Source organism: Lutzomyia longipalpis, chromosome 2, assembly GCF_024334085.1.
Source record: "Lutzomyia longipalpis isolate SR_M1_2022 chromosome 2, ASM2433408v1".
NCBI lineage: Eukaryota > Metazoa > Arthropoda > Insecta > Diptera > Psychodidae > Lutzomyia > Lutzomyia longipalpis.
Window position 1 is genome coordinate 3,078,734 of NC_074708.1, and position 21,322 is coordinate 3,100,055.

At 37.0% G+C, this 21,322-nt stretch overlaps 5 protein-coding genes across 11 annotated transcripts; 1 reads left to right on the forward strand and 4 right to left on the reverse strand.

The window, feature by feature from the left end:
- Positions 1 to 382: 382 nt before the first annotated feature.
- On the forward strand, positions 383 to 14,135 carry LOC129788622 (protein lev-9). 5 transcript variants are annotated; one of them, XM_055824841.1, is made up of 20 exons: positions 383 to 674; positions 846 to 1,115; positions 1,734 to 1,913; positions 2,202 to 2,393; positions 2,457 to 2,633; positions 3,903 to 4,085; positions 4,159 to 4,865; positions 4,934 to 5,046; positions 5,572 to 6,662; positions 6,744 to 6,895; positions 6,963 to 7,070; positions 7,367 to 7,662; positions 7,736 to 7,884; positions 7,964 to 8,078; positions 9,462 to 9,580; positions 9,871 to 10,181; positions 10,260 to 10,434; positions 10,501 to 10,689; positions 11,302 to 11,472; positions 12,957 to 14,135. In XM_055824841.1, exons 1-20 carry the CDS (start codon positions 623 to 625, stop codon positions 13,214 to 13,216), a joined length of 5,010 nt encoding a protein of 1,669 aa, XP_055680816.1. In that variant the 5' UTR covers positions 383 to 622; the 3' UTR covers positions 13,217 to 14,135. The 5 variants fall into 5 exon arrangements, with proteins under 5 accessions (XP_055680816.1, XP_055680815.1, XP_055680814.1 ...); XM_055824840.1 differs by having other exon boundaries at positions 10,501 to 10,688; positions 11,295 to 11,472; XM_055824839.1 differs by having other exon boundaries at positions 10,260 to 10,689.
- LOC129788628 (uncharacterized) lies at positions 7,931 to 9,311 on the reverse strand. The gene is made up of 4 exons (XM_055824849.1): positions 9,054 to 9,311; positions 8,801 to 8,989; positions 8,263 to 8,704; positions 7,931 to 8,188 (listed from the first exon to the last, which is right to left on the reverse strand). The coding sequence occupies exons 1-4, from the start codon at positions 9,243 to 9,245 to the stop codon at positions 8,103 to 8,105; spliced, it is 909 nt and encodes a 302-aa protein (XP_055680824.1). The 5' UTR covers positions 9,246 to 9,311; the 3' UTR covers positions 7,931 to 8,102.
- LOC129788623 (uncharacterized) lies at positions 13,971 to 17,114 on the reverse strand. The gene is made up of 2 exons (XM_055824843.1): positions 16,201 to 17,114; positions 13,971 to 14,560 (listed from the first exon to the last, which is right to left on the reverse strand). Exons 1-2 carry the CDS (start codon positions 17,112 to 17,114, stop codon positions 14,188 to 14,190), a joined length of 1,287 nt encoding a protein of 428 aa, XP_055680818.1. The 3' UTR covers positions 13,971 to 14,187.
- Positions 17,115 to 17,116: 2 nt separating this feature from the next.
- On the reverse strand, positions 17,117 to 19,729 carry LOC129788626 (probable mitochondrial glutathione transporter SLC25A40). Of its 2 annotated transcripts, XM_055824847.1 has the most exons (5): positions 19,507 to 19,729; positions 18,767 to 19,413; positions 18,612 to 18,666; positions 17,554 to 17,580; positions 17,117 to 17,487 (listed from the first exon to the last, which is right to left on the reverse strand). In XM_055824847.1, the coding sequence occupies exons 1-5, from the start codon at positions 19,622 to 19,624 to the stop codon at positions 17,273 to 17,275; spliced, it is 1,062 nt and encodes a 353-aa protein (XP_055680822.1). In that variant the 5' UTR covers positions 19,625 to 19,729; the 3' UTR covers positions 17,117 to 17,272. The 2 variants fall into 2 exon arrangements, with proteins under 2 accessions (XP_055680822.1, XP_055680821.1); XM_055824846.1 differs by having other exon boundaries at positions 17,117 to 17,580.
- LOC129788624 (DNA primase small subunit-like) lies at positions 19,677 to 21,320 on the reverse strand. 2 transcript variants are annotated; one of them, XM_055824844.1, is made up of 5 exons: positions 21,121 to 21,320; positions 20,889 to 21,054; positions 20,040 to 20,825; positions 19,929 to 19,974; positions 19,677 to 19,867 (listed from the first exon to the last, which is right to left on the reverse strand). In XM_055824844.1, exons 1-5 carry the CDS (start codon positions 21,251 to 21,253, stop codon positions 19,799 to 19,801), a joined length of 1,200 nt encoding a protein of 399 aa, XP_055680819.1. In that variant the 5' UTR covers positions 21,254 to 21,320; the 3' UTR covers positions 19,677 to 19,798. The 2 variants fall into 2 exon arrangements, with proteins under 2 accessions (XP_055680819.1, XP_055680820.1); XM_055824845.1 differs by having other exon boundaries at positions 19,677 to 19,863; positions 19,925 to 19,974.
- Positions 21,321 to 21,322: the final 2 nt, after the last annotated feature.

Consider the following 21,322-nt stretch of genomic DNA (forward strand, 5'->3'; position numbering starts at 1 on the left):
TTGTTCATCTAGATTTTTTTCTACGAGGATAGAAAAACCGGCTGTTCTAACTAATAATTCTCTCAAGATCTTAATCGGATTTATTTAAAATTAATTTTATACCAAAAAAAAGCTAAAATAAAATGAAAAATTAAGAAAATAAAATAAAATAAAAGAAAATGCAAAATAGTTGAGGAAAAATGTGCATTTTGGAGGCACTTTCACCTAAATAAACGAAATATAAAGCACAAGAGAGAAGCATTTATTGGCTCGTGGCATCCCCGCAATGTTTTTGCGCCTTTCCCCAAATATCTCTTCCCCATCATGGTATCCCACCCCTCGCGACCACACTCTCACCGCACAGATTTTCCCATCTCGACCTATATTTTCCCCGTCTGGCGGATGCGAGAACTCAGTCGTCGGACGGCAGTTGTGGTGGAAAGGTCGTATTGAAGCTCCTCTGGGTGTGTGACTTTTTTTTCCGTGAAAACCTCCCAACAAACTCACCTTTCGCAAATTATTATTTTACGGGGGAAATGGCACCGAAAGCACCGTGAAATCCATCCCTCCAATTAACACCGTGGAATGCCCCTTTGAACCCCAAAAACTATTCACACAGCATTTGTGCAAGTATCACGGAATAATGAAAAATTTAATTTGCTGGATCCTCCTCGCAGCCATATTGGTTCACAAGGGTGAGTCTCTGTTCCCTTTAAAGTTTTCTTTTACATATAGTGCATTTTGGTCCTTTCTTTCTCTTCCTCTTTTGGGGGTAGGACGAAAAAATGCGCATTTTCTCTATTAAAATGAATTTAAAACATTTTTTTGGATCTTCCTTTTTCTCGTGAAAAAAATGAACAATTTAGGATTCTCTGAGAGGAATGTAACTGAAGCCCCGGACGATGAGGATGACGACGATTGGGATGATGAGGATGATTCATCGGAGGCTGATGATGATGGGAGAGTGTACAAAAATCCCCGCAATTCCCCATCAACTGAATGCCCACGGGATGAGGAACAAGCTACGCTACTAAAGCAAAAATGCCTGAGAAAATGCTCCTCAGATGAGGATTGCAAAAGCAAGAAGAAGAAGTGTCTCTGTGATGGTGCATGCGGGATGTCGTGCATTAAGCCTGGTAAGCCCTTTATCCTCCCTTGTGATTTATATATTCTGCACTCGCTTTTGCAAAAAGCTCCCAAAAAGCTTCTCTTTTCCACTCCCTTTTTGCAGCATGTCGCGAGAAGATTTAGCATTAAGTTCTCTTTATTTTTTCATTACTCCACATCACGTACATTCTTCACAAAGTTCCTTTCTACATAGTACGTCTGCACTATATATTTTTTTCTCATTATATATAGTTAGTGGATTTTAAAGCTACTCTGTGCTTTTGGGAGAAAAGAAAATTCCCAAAAAATGGAAAGAAATTTACTTTTATGAAAGTTTTCCAACATACGACGTGCCTCTATCAGTTCCGTCTCGACAGTGACCTTGAAATTATTGTTTCTACATATAAATTGAATGCTATATACGTACATATTTTTCCTTGCGTACTAAAAGCTTTTTTTAAGAAGCTTTCAATGATATAATTTCTATATGCAATTTATTTAAAGACTTTTCTTAAAATTTAAATTCAACAATTTTTAAGGAAATTTTAACAGATTTTCTTTGACAAAGAAATTAATTTTCTTACATTTTTTTTCATTTAAAAAATTTAATTTTTATTTAATTAATAAATTAAATTAAATTCTTTCAGACAGAGAATGTCCTGAATTAGAAAAACCAGAATTGGGTGAGGTCAGTTACTCAGGACGCCTCTTCGGTTCTCGTGCAACCTATACATGCCCCCATGGTTATCATGTTGTTGGCCTACAGAGTCGTCTGTGCCTAGCCGATGGATCCTGGGCTGGAAGTGAACCAGCTTGCAAGCAAAACAGTGAGGAAAATCTTTTTAATATGATGTTGCTGAATTTATTTATTTTTTATAAAAAAAGCTCTAAAAGCTCCAAAACTTTTACGGTTAATTTTTGAGTAAATTAAAATTATTTAAAGAACTTTTAATTATGTAAAGGGTTCAGGTTAATATTGAGGTACTTTCTCATTATTTTTCACTTTCTTAACAATCTTAATTTAATGAAAATTTAATTTCAGCAACGTCGCTCCTGTAAATTTCCTCTGGAAAATTCTTTCTTAATTCTTATTCTTTGATCTTTTTCTTTTAAAGTCTACTGCTTGACCCCACCGACAATTGAACATGCACGTCACTCAGCTCTACCGGAACAAGCTACATTTGACTTGGATGCTACTGTACAGTACAACTGCCACATTGGTTACGTTACCAATGGCTTTCCCCGGGCTAAATGTCTTGCAATTGATGGTCAAGCTAGTTGGTATGGTCCGGATATATCGTGTGAACGTAAGTCAAAAGCACACACGCCTAAGAAATAATTCAAAGCTCACGAAAGCTCCTTTTTTTCAGCTCAAAGCTGCGGACAACCTCCTGATCCCCTCAATGGCTTCCATTCAGGTGAATGCTACACTTTTGGCTGCCTCATTCGCTACCACTGCAGTGAAGGCTACGAATTGGTTGGAAAGCCCGAGCGTCTCTGTGACTCCAACGGATCTTGGACACCCCAATTGGTACCAACATGTGTTTGTAAGTATTCCCACCAATATTTCTCTTCATTTCCTTCATCTCACCACGCATTAATTTATCTCCTTCTTCCACCAACTTTTTCTTCTCACCTATTTTTCACGCAATTTTTCTTATTCATCCAGCCACAACTGCTGGAACTCCAGCTCCATAGAGATAGAGAAAGAAAAAAAAATCGTTGCAATATACCCCCAGAAAAATATATATAGTTACTGTTGATCCTTTCTGCTGAGCTTTCGGAGTTGCTCCATACACAATATAGTTGTTGCAATAAAAATCAAATATATATAATTTTTTGTCATTCACAAGTTCAACAAAAAAAAAGAGATGCTCCACATATCCAATGTTAGATGCTATATACATACATACATATAAAAAATGAAAGAGAAAGAAAAAAAAGCAACATAAAAGAAAATATGTTTCTGCTTCTCAGATGAGCGCTATGAGTAGTTAATAGATGCAAAAGATATTACAAAAAAAAATTATGCAATGTATTGAGGAATGTTAATAAAAAATATGTAGTTACCGCAATAAATGCTTTGTTTTATTTTATCGCTTCTGCACAATTTTTTGACTCATTTAGCCTGATGCTTTCGCACCAATTGTTGCGGTAACTACATCTCCTCGTAAAAAGGCTACACCAGCTAATTGCTAATTTATACCAGAGAACGTTTGGATGTGCCAAAATTCTCGTGGGGAGCTTCATTAATATTTTAAATGGTCGACGCTTTTCTTTTTCATTAACTCCTCGTTGTAATTAACGTAATTTTACAACTCTCCCCAATGATGCTTTAAAGTTTAATTAAATCGACTTGTTTGAAATTGGAAAAGCTCTAACGTTTGGTTTTTAATAATTTTCTTATTTTGCTGCATATTTTTATGCTAAAAATCATATTTTTTTAGAAGAAAAATTATTAATGATTTTTTAATTTAATTAAAAGACTGTTTTTTGAAAAATTAAAAAATATTTTCTCTAACAGAACAGAGCTCTTTTGGATCTACTCTAGACTATTTAATAAAACATTTCCTTTATAATGTTTTTTTTTAAATCATTCTTTAATATTTTTAATTATTTGTTCTTCTTCTATGTTTTCATAAAAATATTATGTAGGTTGTCCACAATCCTTTGCAAGTTTCTAGCATTGATCATTAATTGTTAATTTTATTCCATTCTAGAGATTTATGCTCTAATCTAGAGCAAAAATTTTTTCTCTCATTCTTTTAATAAGAAATAATTTTATTTTAATTAATTTCCCCTTAAATCTGGAAAAGTGGTGACGTCTGTACAATGCCCACCACCGGAAAATCCCAAAAACGGTCGTGCTATATACACGAGTGTCTCATACAACTCAATTGCAAGCTATGAGTGCAAATATGGCTTCAAAATCACCGGAGATTCATCCAGACGATGTGGAGCTGATAAGAAATGGTCTGGAACTCTCCCAGTATGCAAAGGTACGAAACCTTCACAGAAAATATCCTTTCGCTTCCTCCTAAAATATTTTTTTTGGCAAAATTCTTTGTAAAGAAATAAACTGTGAGCATCCGGGAGTTCTCTACAATGGTTGGTTGGAGAATATAGAAGCTGGCACGGGTTTGGGTGCCAGCATAATATTCCGCTGTCAACCAGGGATGCTCCTCAAGGGACATTCATCGACAGTGTGTCAAATTGATGGGAATTGGCGGTATCCTGTTCCGCAGTGCTTAGCCCCGTGTGTTGTACCGACAATCTCTCAGGGAATTGTTATCCCGAATGAGAATGAATATGATTTCAATGGAACCACCTTGGCTACACCGGGAATTGGAAGTATCTCCAAGGTGCAACATGGTACAATCCTTGAGGTGATGTGTGATGAACACTACGAATTCCCCATTTCATCCCTTTCACCGCCAATTTGCAACAATGGCACGTGGAGCGTGATACCGCGATGTGTTCCGTCGAGGTGCAAAAATATGCCGAAACCACCAAAGAATGGGATGGTGCTGGCACCAAAGACCGAACATGGCATGAAAGCACGATTCAAGTGCAAGGATGGATTTAATTTGACGGGGCCAGGTGGTAAGGAGATCACTGATCCCAATGAATACGTCCTTACGTGCTCCTTTGGCAATTGGACCGGTGTTACACCTGCATGCCAAGAGGTCTATTGCTCCTTCCCAGGATACATTCCTAACGGGAAGGTCCTTCTCGTGGGGAATATGGGACTCTACGACTATCGTCCTTATGTACGAAAGGTAAAAGGATTTTTATTTATGGAGCTTTTTAAGAATTAATTACAAATTAATCCCATTTCCTTTTGCAGATCATCAATAATAAGCAAATTATGTATGATTGTGATAAAGGATACGTTCTGAGCGAAGGTCCTGTTGGGGCAACGTGCATTGGGGGCTTGTGGCGCCCCACAGAATTACCCAGGTACAAAAAGAAATAATTAGCAGCTTGAAGTTTGTACACTTTTTGAATAAACAGTTCTTCCCGGAATTGTTGGATGTGCTTCCCGGAAAGTGCCATAAGTGGCTGGAAGTTGTGCAGTAATCATTCCCATTGCATCAAAAAGTTCCTAAGGGATCTAAGGAACATTCCTTTTAACATCCTGCTGATCCTTGGTTTTTTTCTGGGGTCAAAATCCGTCCATTTAGAGAGTCTATAAAAAAAGCTTCTAGCAACTGCAAAGGAGTTTACTTACATGGACAGATTTTTACCCTTAAATGAAATCAAAAATCAGCAGAGTGTTGAAAAGAATATTAATAAGATCCCTTATAAACTTCCTTATACAATGAGAAGGATGACTGCTCAACTTCCAGTCACTTATTGCACTTTCCGGGAAGCACATCCAACAGTTCCGGGAAAGAGTGTAAAAAATTCAAGCTGCCGAAATAATTAAATAAATTTAAATAGAAGAAAATTAAAAGTAAATCCTCAATGCTACACCTTACACAGCTGCCTCCTTGGGCAACATCCTAGGCTACGATGGAATCGACGACGTCGCTCTGCATCAATGTCAGTGAAGTACAAGAGATACCTTGCATGGGTGAAAGACACCCTCAATCACCTAGCAAGGGAAGACATGGAAAAGGGAAAATCCTCCCGAGAAAAGAGAGAAATTGATAGCAGAATCATCTACCCATTGACGTACTACCGCAACATCGACAACCATACATCACTTCCGGTCTTCTCGAGCAATCACACGCGTGAGAAGAGGCAGCTGTCGGACATTGAGAGGGCATACTCCAAATACTACCAACGAATTAAAGAGAAGTATAAAAATTACGTGAAACACTTGCTCGGATATACCAATTCCAGGCACACAAATACCACCCTGGCCAATCGACTACCACCCAAGGATCGTGTTCAGGTGCAAGATGGACGTTGGCTCAATACGTACAATAATCCAGAAATGTGGTCACGCTACCGGGCAACACACACCGTTCGCACAGGTGGACAGGAGGCTCCCAATGAGGGTGATAGGGCAAGGATAACAATTCCCGATATAACAGACAGCCGAGATTCAACGGAAGAGATGAAATTCAAATTGAATGAGCTCCTCAATCAAGAGCCAGAGTATCAGCCACTAAGTAAATTCCACAAGTACGAACAGGAAGAGCTGCGGAATCACAGGGAGAGACCCGAAGAGCCCTCCAGGATGGAGAAGTTGGCAAGGAATGCATCAGATTCCAATCTTCCCAGCATAATTGCTCAACTTAAATCCCAAATTGTACGCAAGAAGCGAGCAATTCACGATGCTCGTACCAACTACACCTCCGACAAGGTTCTCAATGATGAGAATGGCAATGATACAGCCATGGGAAACAGGAAGAATCGCCTGAAATTGCCATGTGAACCACTAACTGCTGAAATTTTTTCCAGCATTGAAATTGTTCGTCCGGGAAAGAATGAGAGTATTGAATATAGTTCGGGGACTATTGTTAAATTAACATGCCTAAAGGGTCAGCTGAATTTCCAAAATCCCAATTCAACGGCTAAATGCGTTAAAGGACGATGGAAGCCCATAAAACCATCCTGCATAACGCGTAAGAAATTTTTTTCTTGCAACTGTGAGATTAAGCTCAAAAGCTTTTCTTCTTAAATGTAATTTTTCCTTCTTTTTGTAGGCCCGTGCACAATTCCAATAGCTGATCATGGAAATTACTTTGGTGTTGACCCAAAGAGCCCCAAGGAAATTTCAAGACAACTCAGACCGCTGGAAGATGTCGAGAATGGACAGAGAGTTATCTTCCGTTGTTCTCCGGGATTTAATATTCAAGTAAGAATTTTTTTTAAAATATTTTTTAAAGGAAATTTCTTTTATTGAAATTTCTTGATTTTTCCAGGGATCCCACAATATTGGTTGCAATGATGGCGAATGGGATGCTCCGGCTTTTCCCGAATGCATGGCAGCCCCTTGTGTGCTACCACAAATAGAACATGCTACATATTTGGTGAGTTATGCTCTATATGGAATCATCATAAAAGAGATTAATTTTTAAACCAAAAGATTTAAAGTTTTTTTTAAGCTTTTAAATTCATATAAAAAATTTATTTTGGATAAAAATTTAATTTTAAAGGGTCTTATGCTTGTTTGCTATTAAAAGACTTTAAAGACAATTGATCTTTAATCCTTTTTCTGTGAAGAAGTCCTTCTACCAAGATTTTTTCAATCTTAATTTTTGACAAAAATTCATTCTCTAAAAACCTCCAAAAGAATTCTTCTAAATTGATTTAATTAATTTCCCAGAGTGGCTACAGAGCTGATTTAACAATTGCAAATGGAAGTTCCGTATCCGTACAGTGTGAGAACAGTCCAGCAAGCTCAATTGTTCAAATGGAATGTATTCTGGGGAAATTAAATCCACCCACTGTTAATTGCCAAACGGCCTCAAGGAAATCCCGTGAAGATTTAGCCGTGACCAATTCACTGGAAAAGAGTGCAGAAGAGGAATCAGCCGAAGGGAGTGAAGAGGAGGTAACGAGTGAGGAGGAAAAGGGATCCTGTGGCCCACCAATGAAAATTGATGCAGCTCTTGTTTACAAGTAATTAAGAATTTTCATTTAAAAATTTAATCTGGATCATTCTTAATTGAATTTCTTTTATTTTATTTTTTAGGAATAGCGAGGAGTTGGACTCAGCTCGTGTTGTGTATCCTCCAGGCACGGAGATTACATTTAATTGCATTGCAAGCGTGCCCGGGGAACGAAGTACATGGAAGATTATTTGCGAGGATGGAGTTTGGATTGGACGTGCATTAAACTGCTGTAAGTAATGCGAGGAAAAAACGCTTAAAATTAAGAAAACAGTAGCTTTAAGACGCAACAACATTTATTCTTTAAACAGTGAATACATCATGTATGTTTCACAACGACGAACCAAATGTGGTAAGCTTCTACAACGACCTGGAGATTCGTGAGGAGACAGTTGAGTTCCCACCAGGAGCAACAATAGTTTCCAGGTGAGTGTCTCACTATTCCTTTTTTTAATCATATTCCGCTCCGATTGTAATGCTAACTTCTCCAGGAAGAACATTAGTCTGATGATACCATCTGTTTGTGTCGAGAACAACTGGATAAAAGAGTTTAAGAAAAATCATAAAATATCCTTTTCCGTCTTTAACTTTAAAGGATAATTTCTCTTACTAATCTCTCCGGGTTTAACAATTGTGGAGAAAGAGAAGCACCTGTAGTAGCATTCAGGTGGTGGAGCAAGGATCCACTCCTTTGTACCCTTTAGCTGTGCTTGCCAGGATGGTAGTCGAACGTTATCAACGTGCAAATGAGCCCCCTTTCCTGGGACACCCATAAAAATCCAATCAATTGCATTATTCTCCGAGGATTTGGGCAGAAAATATGGGCTTGAGTAGTGCTTTCGGAGTATTTTAGCAATTTCATGATTGCAATTGCTCCATCCAAAGTACCAAGGATCAGTTCCTTGCTTCTGAGCCACACGCTCTTCGGGCATATCAAAGGCCTCAAAGAGATTCCTCAAACCAGATTTATAGGGGAAAAATTGGCAATTTAGAATGCTTCTCTTCTTCTTTGCCTCACGGTATGTCTTCCTAAAGTACCAATAGTCGAAAACCTAAGGAAGGATTAAATTTAATTTTGAATTCAACGTTTTAAAAAAATTAATGAAATTTTCAAACTTTTAAGAAATTAATTTTCAAGAAAATTATACCTCAGGTGCTGTCCAATTGTTCATGGCATCAATGACAATTAGTGGTCCACCTTCGTAGGCAAAATTATTCTCAAAGACATCAGGACTCAAGTCAAATGCCCGAATTACTTCCTTCTTTCCCACGCAAAAGTCACAATCAATAGGAGGTCGGAAAGCTTTTGCTAATTCATCAGGCATTGCAACAAGACACTGAAATTTGATTTAAATTTAAGCTTAAATTCAAATCAATGAAAATCTTCTCAACAACACTCACTTGATCCAAAAGAAATTCATCTCGGTACATCCACAAAATCGATGCGAGCACAATGAAAATCCCGGAAAATTTATATTTCACAGGAAACACATCTAAATCCTTATTTTCCTTAATGCTTGAAAAGTCACTCAAGTCCATTTTTGCATTCAGAGCTCTCGTCATAATATCCAGTAAAACTTTTTCCGTGTCCATCCTGTTCAATGGATGCGCTGTGACTGATTTTTCCAAGAATTTCCCATGCTTGTGCGGGGACAGTTTTTTTATGTATGTTGAAAAGAGAATGGCTTGGAGAGATATTCAGTGAAGTGGAAAATAGGAAAAAGATTAACTGCAGATGGTGTCATTGTGTGAAAATTGAGGAGGGATTTTTTTTGTCTCTTAACATGCTTTTCCTTTTATTTATTTTAGGTGTGTCGATATTGGAAAATTCATGTTGGTAGGAAGCAATATTCGTAGCTGCATCCACTCCGAATGGAATGCACAGAAACCAATTTGCTATGGATTAAATCAAGAGAATGACTATGCAAGTAAGAATATGAGTTTTTCTTTTAATCTTATTATTAAAGAAAAATTATTGAGGAAAATTTTGAGGAAAATTTTGAGAAAAAATCGGTAAAAATTTAAAAAATTCGTGCGATTTGTTCTTAAAGATTTATTAGATCTTTAAGGAATATTAAAACAAATAAAGAAGGAATATTTATCTTCGAAATAATTGAGAGAAAAAAATATTTTCCACCTTAAAAATTAAGTATTTTATCTCATTTTATGAATTTTCTTTAAAGTAAAATACCTATACAAAAAATTAATCATTTTTCAGTGGAAAAATCACCGACAATACTATTTCGGCACCAAAATGGTCCAATAGCGCAGAGCAATGATGGGAAATTGATTGTATATCCGGGGACAACACTTCACATGGAATGCCTGTGGATGAGACGCTTTGGGAATCCCAAATGGAATGTTAGTCATGAATTTCGGAAATATCCCGAAGGGTGGGTCACAGAGGAGAATCGTGATCCACAGCTGGAGTATAGATTGAGCATTTTTAATGCCGTTGAAGATGATTCTGGGGTGTTTTCGTGTCAAACACCTGCTAGGCATGAACATGCCGTTGAGGTTGTTGTAAAGGTTAGTTTGAAAAAGAAAAAATTAAATTTTCCCTTCAAAACTGTTTAAAAAAATTAATTTTGTGATAATTTCTTGCAGGCAATAAATTGTCCAGAGATACCGGCAAGACGTGGTCTTATAATGAGTACCACAGACACAAAACTGAGTACAAAAGTTGTATTTTCATGCGCTAATGGTAATTCATTGATTGGCGCATCGGAAATCACGTGCTTGCCAAGCTCCAACTGGAGTGCACCCCTTCCAGTTTGTGAGAGTAAGATCCATAATCCTAACGAAAAATCCGATAATCGGAAACATGACCAGGGATTTTTATCTAAAGGTGTCGAATGTGGTGATATTCCACTGTTGACATCTTCCAACGGAACCGTACCACGCGTGGCCGTTTTATCTCGTGAGGTAGGCGGCCGTGCTTCATTTTCCTGCCCCTCCGGTTATGGTTTACGCGGTTCCTCGGAATCCGTGTGCTTACCATCTGGAGAATGGGCACAACCATTTCCCACATGTATAGGTAAGACATCAATTCGTTGATTTTTTCTTTCTTTCTTTCTTTCTCTCTTTGCTTTCTCTCTAAAAGCTCCCGCCTCTTATATAGCAAAACTCTATATATTTGAAAGCTTCTTTCCACTTTTATTACGCAACAAAAATACTTCTAATTCAACCACTTTTTCCAAATTTTTCTTAAAACAATTTTCTGAATTTTCTTGCGCGAGAAAGAAAAATGAAACATTCATAATTTTTATATTGAATGTTTCATCCTTCGAAAGGATCCTTCCTTGAGATCCTTCAAAATTCCCCACCCAAATATTGGCTCTTAACTATATATTTATTCTACAAAAATAATCTGAATTAGAAGTAAAATTGAAAATTATTTGAGATTTCTCAAAAATCTTTCAGAATTTTCTTTTGCAAGCAATTAATAATAGCTTTAGCCATGAAGCTGCTTTTAACAACAATTACAAAAAAAAGAAAATTAAAAATTCTAATCAATGATCAAATTTTCATTCACTTCATTTCGTTACCGCCACCCACCACCCACCCCCCACTCTATCAAACTCATTACCTTCACGCATTCGCATGACAATATTATCACGTTCATTTTTCTTCGAATTTACTGATCTAGAAGTTCAATGCGATAACCCGGGAGCCCCCCAGAACGGCTATGCGCAGGGTTCGGCGCCATATAGGGCCGGTGATGTTGTTCAATTTAATTGCAATCCTGAATATATGATGCAAGGACAACCCATAATTGCATGCCAAGACAATGGACGGTGGTCCGGTGGATTGCCAAAATGTAAATTTCACTTTTTTTTCTCCTCTTCATTCATTCATTTCTCCGCCACACGGGCTTCTAACACGACTGACATTCTTTTTTTTTTGTTGAGCTCTCTCTGTTCTAATGTGAGGATCATTTTTCCTTTAAGGCACTGATTTTTTTATGTTACGAAGTTTTCCATAATTATGTTTAAGTCTTTTCCTATTCTTTAATATTTATGGAAAAAAAATTGAGAATTCTGTGAGTAAAAAAAATTATAGATCCTTGGATAAAATTATAGATTTTATAGCCAAGACACATTTTAAGCTACAAAAGATCTCATAATACGGATATGATTGTACAGAAAATTAAGAAAACTTTTCAATTCTTTTTAAACCTTTAAAAAAAATTTAAAAAAGTATGAAATAAATAGCAAAACTTGCAAGATTTTTTTTTGCAAATTGTTTCAATATTGCAATAACCATTAACCAAAAATAACAGATTTTTATGGCATGTGTCTTGGCTATCTTTAAAGAATTTTCTTTGCCATAATACAAAAAGTATTAAAAGAATGTTTAGATTTTTTTAATAAGGAAAAAGAGATTATTATTTTTAAACAATTTTATGACCTGAAGAAGATCATACCAGTATCGAAACGTCAGAGATTTTTTAATTAAAAAAAAAAGCTCCTTAAATCGAATAACGCAATTTATTTTTTTCTGTGAATTTTCCCTTCAAAATTTAATTATTTTTTAGGAAAATCTTAACCAAAAACTTTAAATAATAAGATATCTTCAAAAGCAAGGAGTTTATCCGACTTTGTATTGGAAAATTCTTAGTTCTTTAGAAACAATCGAGACACACGTAATCTTGTAGACAATCTTCTTTAAATTCATTAAGCTTTCATATTAATACTTCTACGTGGATTTTTGACAAGTTATTTTTAAGGTTGATTAAAAGATACAATAGTGACGTCATTTTTGCATTTTTGGGAAAATCTTTGCCAGCTATTGCAGATGACTTAAATTGCAAATGAAAATCTTTTTAAGAGATTTCTCGTTCGTTTTCTCTTTATTCTTTAAAAGATTTCGTGTATCCTGATTGTTTCCTCAAATGAAAGGTATTCCCTATAGAAAGCGAATAAACTCCTTTCTACCTCACAACTTTTTGTTAAACCTTTTTGCTCCATTTTTCTTTGGAGAAAATGATCTTTTGATCTTTTATTTTTGCTCCGATATTCGACACCGATTAAATCCGAAACTTAAAGCCTAATTCATTCATCGTGCCACACTTTATGATCCCATTTAATAGCCCCCAAACTAATAAAGGAGTTTATGCAGTTTCGTGAATTTTTCACAATGCTAAAAAATAATAAATTTTTGGAATTATTCAATGGAAAAAATTGCAAAAAAGTCGTGTTGGAAGCCCCCCCCCCCCCCCTCATGCATGTTTGTCATCTCATTAGGGAGTGTCGGTATCTCACAATCTCACATTACCATTATGTTATAACATTTTCCATGTAGGTGTCCAAGCGTGCTCATACCCAGGAACAGCAATCAGTGGACGGATGTCTTCAGTGAAGTTTTATTATGCCATTGGTGAGAGTATCACTTTCACATGTGATTCGGGATTAGTGCTACGTGGTGCGAAAATGCTAAAATGCCTTAGAAATGGAAAGTGGTCAAATGCAATACCCACATGCGTGAGTGCCGAGGCATCAGAGGATACGCCCGAGAGGTATTCAGCTAAATCAGGACGTAATTCAAAGTCCAACAATAATTAAAAAAAATTGGCAAAAAGAAAATACTCCAAAAAAAACATATTTTTATTAGAGAGAGAAAGGAAAAGAAGGAAAAACACCATTTTGATGAAAAGAAAAAAAAACATTCTCCTACCATATCCTTGTAATAAGAAGTTTGTAAGGCAAAAAAATGATGAATTGTTATATTGTTCTCATGAAAATCCACTCATTCATTAGAGATTCTCTTTAACCAGTGTGTAGGTACGTTCATCTCATGCATACAAAAGAATGCGTGATCACATTATTAATTTATCAAGAAAAACCTTTTAAAAAAAACTTCATCCCCATTTGAAGCATCTCCCGCATAAAAAATTCATAAATTAATAATTTTCATTTATTTCTTCTTCTTCTTTTCGTCTTGATTGTAGAAATTCAATCAAAAATCGCTTGAATGTGATGTTAGAGCAACTTCTTTGCTTTACTTCTTTGCATAAAATACCTTCTTACTAAACAAAAAAAAAGTTCTCTTTCGTAGAAAGTGATGCAAACTGAATCGTAATAATATCAACAGAGTATATTTAAATCACTTGTAAACTTTCATTGCTGATCTATGTGATACCAAACCCACCCCCTTAATTCCCTTTTCCCACCCCCGCACAAAACAACATGAAATCAACGAGAATTCTCATAACATATCTCTTTTCAGACAACAGAAAAAAAAGAATCTTTTATTGAAACTTTTTAGTAATAAAAAAAAACTAATATTAATATTTAAATGAAAAATGGTGTAAACATGTTGAAAAAAAAGTAATATATTGTGTAATTTTTGCAGTGATTCTTCCACACATTTCAGAAACTCTTCCATAGTTTATAATGTTGAAGCAGAAACATACAAAAAAAATGATGTAAAAGTTACGAATATTGAGAAAATAGTCCTTGAATATATATCATGAGTTTGTAATTTAATTTCTTTGCCTCCCAAAATGTTCTTTTTGCTCCTTCTCTGCTTGTCTTCAGTTTTGCGCCTTTTGCGAAATATCAAATTGAATGAGGATCATGATGTACGTCGTCACGGTGGCCACAAGAGCCAGGACAAAGGTTAAATCAACAGTAAAAAATCCACATGGTGCAATTTCCACATGTTGATGCATTAATTGGCGCGTAAAGGCATCAATTGCCGCCTCCACATCACCTTGATGGGAATTTTCAACGCGATAGTACTGCAAATGCTGCCCAATGTACCTTCCTTCTTCCCTCAAACGATGGCAGACGTAGCAGAAAATTACTATTTCTGCAATATTCAACAGGATCCATCCAACAATCCCGGGGACTTTGGACATGGCTCTGTGCTCATTGTGATCCAGATCATCATCGAAATTGTCCAACCTGCACACAAAGAAATACTTCTATTTGACTTTTTGACCCTCTTGTGAATTTCCCCTAAAAACCATATACATAGTTCAACGTGCTGCAAAAAAAAATTATCTTAACCCTTTAAGGACCGGAAAATTATGAATTCTATTTAAAGGAAATAATATATAGTTCTGGAGTTTCTTTAAGCTTCAAAACAAGAAATTTTTGCCAAAAATTGGAATTTTTGAATTTCATTCTTTTCATTCTCAATGAAGGTGAAAGCTATTGTTGCTGACAGCGGTCAGTTTCCAAAGTCAAATTTATTTCCAGATATGTCGGGGGAACAATTGAAGGGACGTCGGGGGGATACACGGGCGATTCCACGGATACAACGGGGATAATTAGAGTTCTATAAATTAACATAAAAATAATTAAGGGCTATTCTCTCTCTCATTTGCTAAATATTCTCACATAGTACCTGTCTCTGGGCTTCTCTATATTTTTCCCTTTGCCCGTCAAATGTCTATTTTATCAAATATTTTCCTCCTGCAAAAGTCTGCAATTCAACCTGAGTGGTTCGTTAATTCAAAAATTCACTTTCACTACAAATACTTGACGCGACTTTAAAATAAATCGCATATTAACAAAAAAGACCTCCACAAACAATTTAAATCATTAGCAGAAAAATTCCACTAACAAAGGGTCTATTGACTTGTTAGAGTGGACAATTTATCCTCCTCAATATGAAAGCTCTTACCGTTGAAGTCCTTCGGAAGAGGGGAAAGAAAATTAAAAGATTTTTGAGGTAAGAATATTTAAATATCTTTTTAATTTAGAGAATTCTTAAATGGACTCAGAAATTGAAAAAAAAAAAGATTGATTTTACTAATTTATAATTTACGGATGCTATTGAAATCATTAACTGTCTTATAGTTCATTTCTAACGTTTGACGTTTATTTAGCAACTCTTACGTCCCTTTTTAAATTCTTAACGTTTAATTGGTAGTTTTGACGTCTCTATTCTGTCACGTTTAATGTTTTTTTTAGCAACTTTGACGTCTTTTTTTTAACTTTGAACGTTTTTGACAACTTTGACGTTTCTTTTTTTACAACATTTAATGTTTTTTTGGCAGCTTTGTCGTCTTTTCTATCACGTTTCATGTTTTTTTTTTAGCAACTTTCACGCTTTTTCTCTGACACGTTTGACATTTCATTTAATACTTACGTTTTTTTTAAACTTTTGATGATTGTTTTGTAATTTTGACCTCTGTTTACAAACGTTTGAAGACAATTTTGCAATTTTGACGTTTCTTTCCGAACGCGTTTGATATTTCTAATTCATATTTTGACAATTCTTCTCTGACACCTTTGACGTTTCTTTTGCAATTTAAATGTCTCTTTTCTAACGTTAAGTATGTTTAAAAATTTTAAAAACATTTTTTACTTAACGTTTGGCATTCTTTAAAAAATCTAACGTTTTATTTCTCTTATTTCCTGTTTTTTTTTCCTATAAAAATTACAATAAAAATAAGTTCCAAAGATTCTCTTAAAGGTTTAAAAGGTCATTAAAGGGTTAAGATATTTTTCCACTGTATCAACCGAGGTATCAACCATCCTTGTACGCACTAAGGGTATTCTATAATACACACGTAAAAGACAAGAAGAAAACTCACTTAAGCAGCCGCATACAGGAAGAATACGCAAGAGTGGTGAGAGTGACGAATCTGATGAAAATACTGCACACATTGGGAATCCCATATGCTGTATTAATCAACTGTGTGGCTTCGTGGAGTCGGGAGTAGCCAAGGGAGAGTGTTTGAATGTTCCCTCGAGAATACTTCCCCTGAACCATTTTAACCTTTGCCGCTGCTGTTTCCATTTCATGCTCAAAATAATAGAAAATGTTGATTGTTTTGAGGAGTTGCCCATTTAATTTATCTTGATCCTTCTTGCGTTGCTTTGTCAAGCGAATGCGCTCCTGGAAGAATTTACTTCCAAGCGCAAGACGCTCCTTGATTAAGTAGATCAAATTAATGAAGAGAATTTGATCGGCATTGGCAACAATCAACGGGATGAGGCACATACTCATGCAGTAGTTGTTGTACACCCCAATTCCCGTGATGTACATGAGGCAGTTATTCCATTCCAGGGCAAATGTTGATGCCAAATACACGAAAATCTCCACGAGAACAAGTCGTGAGAATTTTATGTGACTCACACGGTAACCCAAATCATTCGCAAAGAGTCTATCGACGTTCTCAATCAACTGAAGGGCACGAATAATTTTCTTTTGATTCACAATGGCATTCACAATGCAAATCCAGAAGAGAAGGAGACGTGAGTAGCGATTGTAGTAGTTTATGATGTTTGTTATGATATTGCTATCAGCTTTCTCGTCCAAATTAAAAAGTGACGATGTTACGTGAAATGCTCCATAGGTGATACCCATGAGAATTGAATAAATCACACCGAAGCGCGATTGAGAGATTTCTTCGAGGGAATTTTTGAAATTTATCGCCAACGGGGCTAAACCACAAACGCGCGAAAAGTAGAAGAGCACCCGAAGACTCGAACGAAAGGACACCATTGTTATGCCTAAACTTAATGCCTTAACGGCGCTATTTATATTACAAAAAAAACTTATATGCCACACAAACAAAAGAAAATTATGTTTTAAAGGTACATCATCAAACAACGTGTGTGGATATGGTCAATTGAATAAATCAACAATTTGTTTGAGGAGCCTCAATTGCCTGGCGTTGTCCTTTGGAACTGTGTGACGTTGTAGGTGTGAAAGAATGCTTTTCCATATTCAAAGGATGACAGCATAATTGCACATGCTGGTGCCACTTTAACAAGACGCGGAATTATTCCGGCAAATAAGCCCCGGATCCCATGGAGTCGGTAAATGCTCTCCAATGCTGGGAAAACACTCTCATTTTTTGGTTTTTTCGGTGTATCTACAGCATAAAATCCCACATTACCATTGCATAATGTTGCAGTAAATGATTTTTTTGTGGACTCACCGGTGTAGATTAGTTTTTCACCAAGCTCTGCAACCGGAGAGAGAAAAATAAAGTCAATCATAACGCGTCCAGTTATAAGAGTTGGTGTCCCACAACGTATAGAAGTTTGTTTATGCGTTGTAATTTAATTTGTGATTAGTACTGGAAGGCAAAGTTGATTTTTTTTTGTGAAAGTCAGTAATTTTAAGGATAAAAATGGTCATATCTCTGCTTCTATAAGGCCTACAGAAATTTCTTGACTATTTTTGGAAAGGTCTTGAAATAAGCCCCAGAATCCAAAATGGCGGCTTTTCGTTTTACCAAAACAGTTTTTTGGCATTTTTTATACTCAAGGAATAATTTTAGAGGTTTCTAATGATCTAGAAAGTTGTAGAGAATTGCAAAACCTTTAATTTGGAACCAAGTTGAGCAAAATCGAATAAGCAGTTCAAGAGATATGGCTCTTAGAACTTTTAAAATTCAAGAATTTTTCAAATAGCTATATCTTCTAAACGGCGACATAGATTTTCTTCATTTTCGGACTGGTGAAAGATAATGAGTCCCATTACTTCCTTCTTAAAGTAATATCACAGTTTGGTATCACAGATCGTTTCCTTATCACTGGTCCATGTTTAAAATCTTATAAAATTTTTAAATAGGAACAGCACAAATAAGTTAAATAAAATTACCCTTAAAAAGTCAGGGTAAACATAAAACATTAACTCATAGTGCACATTGTATAGACATAGTTGACAAACGATATGAGGGGAGGTGTGGCTATACAGACGAGGGCATTCGCGATTATGGAACCCCTGGCCTAGACCGACCATCGTAGTCCATAAACTGGTGGTAGATCTATATGCTAGCTGTTCATTTGAGCTAGAATTGTCCAAAAACGGTTAAGCCGGTGTCCAGGCCGCGTAATGTAGGATGTCTAAAACGTGCTTATACGAAGTTTGAGCCCGATCTGAGTTGGTCGGTTTTTCCGACGATTACAAAACTTGGTGTTGGCCACGAAGTGGAACACCAACTAATTTCTTTTAATTCCTAAAAATGGGTTAAAAGAATGAATTAATTACCAATTTGTTTGTGCGTCTTTACAACATCAAATGGAGTGGTGATGATAGCAGCTATCTGGGGAATCAGAAGAAGAACAGATAAATGATTAAACTCATTGGCAAACTTATATAACAAAGCAAGAGGAAGATGAAGAGGAAGAGAAGACAGCACTTACACTTCCGGAAACAGCACCACCAATAAAACTAAATTGGAAACTAGGACTCCCTGTGACGTTGCACAGGGCTTTTATGCTCTCATACGACGTCCAGTAGATCCCTGAGAAGGGTACATCGCGGAAAAGGGTAGGCCGCAAGCCAGTCCACAGCCCCAGGATTCCCTGTGTGTTAACCATACTCTTCAGCGCCTGTCCAACTTCCCAGTAACTCAATTTCTGTGACTGCATCTTTGTTCGTACAAGCTCAAGGGGGCTCACAATGGTGGCAGCTATTGTTCTACCCAATGACCCCGCCCCCATGGCAATCCACCACGGAGTCCCCGTGCAATCCGGATGGAATTCAGTGTATTTATCCTTTGCATGCACCCTCAGCTGCTCATATGCCACAAAGTATATCACGGTTGTTGGTACAGCCAGTACCAGGGTGGGACTCAATCCTGACCACAGGGCACGAATACCCTCAGATTGGCTAATTTTTGCAAAGGCATCTATCGTGCCATTGAGATGAGGGGTTGTCTTGAGAATCCCATTTGTCCCACATGGGCAGAGATGATCCATAAGGCCGTTGCAGTAGAGGAAACATTTATTGGACAAGAGCATCTTCTGTTGTGCCTGGAGACGTGTCTTTACCACATCAAGGGGGGTCACTGTGAGCAACAAAATGCAAATCATTCAATTCAAGGTTCTTTGTGCTAATCTTCCGGGTTGAATAAACAAGCAATCTCTCTGCATAAACTTACTGAAAAGGGAGGTTAGGAGGGCACCGGAACATGCTGATACCATCTGTTGGCTGGGATGAATGCGAAAACGAGGATCATCAATGTCGTAGTGTTTAGCCGGGGATACTCTGGTATCCATCGCTTGTCCGTCCTTCGTTTCTTTGCACAAAACACGGGAATTTCATCACAGCTCCATCAGCGGACTGAGGCACATTTTTGACGTTTCTCTCCGAGAGAAAATCCCAAAAGTTCGTTAAAAATTTTGAATTAAATCCTCTCTTTCTCTGGATTTTGTCATCTTCTACCTCATGGATTACTTGATCTTCTCCACAAAATCCTTGAAGAAAATCAAAGATGGATACATGAGGGAACTTTTAACTACCTGGAAAAAGAAATTTATTTTATTTCAAGGATTTAAAGAAAAAGAACAAAAAAAAACTCACAGGAACATTCTTTGCCAGGCAATCCCTAATCTCTCTGGTTAAGATTCTGCAAAGAAAAAATTATTTAGAAAAGTTTATCCTTGAAAATTCTGGAAAACACAGAAAACTCACGAAAGTGTGGGGACTGTGTCAATGTTGAAGGATTCAATGTTGTCCGGATCAAGGGGAATGGCTACCTTTTGTGTGTCAGGATGAATACTGAAGGGGGTCTTGAGGAGATGCTCAATTTGTTTGGTAACATTCAAATCCAACCGTGGGTAGAGTAAATACAGCTGAATTGATTCAATTAGATCACAATTACGACTCTCACGATCCTCCAGGGATTCCACAAAGGCACAGAAGGCACTCCAGATGACAACTGACCCATGACTGTGGACATTGTCGATCACCTCCCGGAGATTCCTACGATTCTGCTCCCCGGGAATTTCATTAATGAGGAATTTTTCAATACTCTTCCACGATGAGAAGAAGTCCTGATCCTCCAGGCAGATCTCCTCAAAGTACTCCTTTACAATTCTGAGGGTTTTCTGAATGAGGGGATGCTCCCATTTAATCTGCAGCTCATCATTGCGCTTTAGGAAGCGCAGGGGCAGCATGAAGTAGTTCACGAGGGATTCCCTGAGCTCCTTCGTCAGGCTTCGGGCAGTTTGATCGCTTACCCAGCAGTGAATCCCACGACGACCACTGAACACCCACAGCATTTCCTCAAAGCCAAAATCATCCTGTAAAACCATACGGAGGATCTTGCAAGCCACCACCATGAATTTCCAGCATTTCTGACAAATACTCGCTCCTCTACAGCACATCCTGACCTCATCGTAGTCAGAGACATCAATATCAAATACTAATTCCTTCTCCACGGCGTACCAGTGCTTCCCAATCCTTGCATTGATTGGCCTAAATGATAAAGAGGAATCTCAAAAGAAAACTCTCCACTTCCTGACCAAAAATCATCATTACCTCTGACTCATAACAGCCCCAATTTCAATTGTATGCGGTACCTCATATTGAATACGCTTCCGGAACCAATAGAGGGACATGAAGGAATTATATCGGCTGTAGATTTTATTCTTCTGCACATCTCGCTTCACCAGGGCGAATTCTCTTTTACTAAAATAACTCGATTCTTGTGGGGAACAAAAGAATTCTTCAGCACTTCCGGACAGAATGTTTATATGTGAAAAAAACTAACCTCTATTCAGTCTGTTGAGCCATTTATGGATATTTTCTACTGGAAATAAATGTCTGTAGTATAGAGAAAGTCTACGCAGGTACTTGTTGTATCTCTCCCGATCTTCTTCAGTCACTATCACAGGTTTATTCATGGGTTTTGATGACTTTTTGGGGGGACAGAAAAAAGGCGAAGAGAATTCTTGTTGTTGGAAAATTGGCGC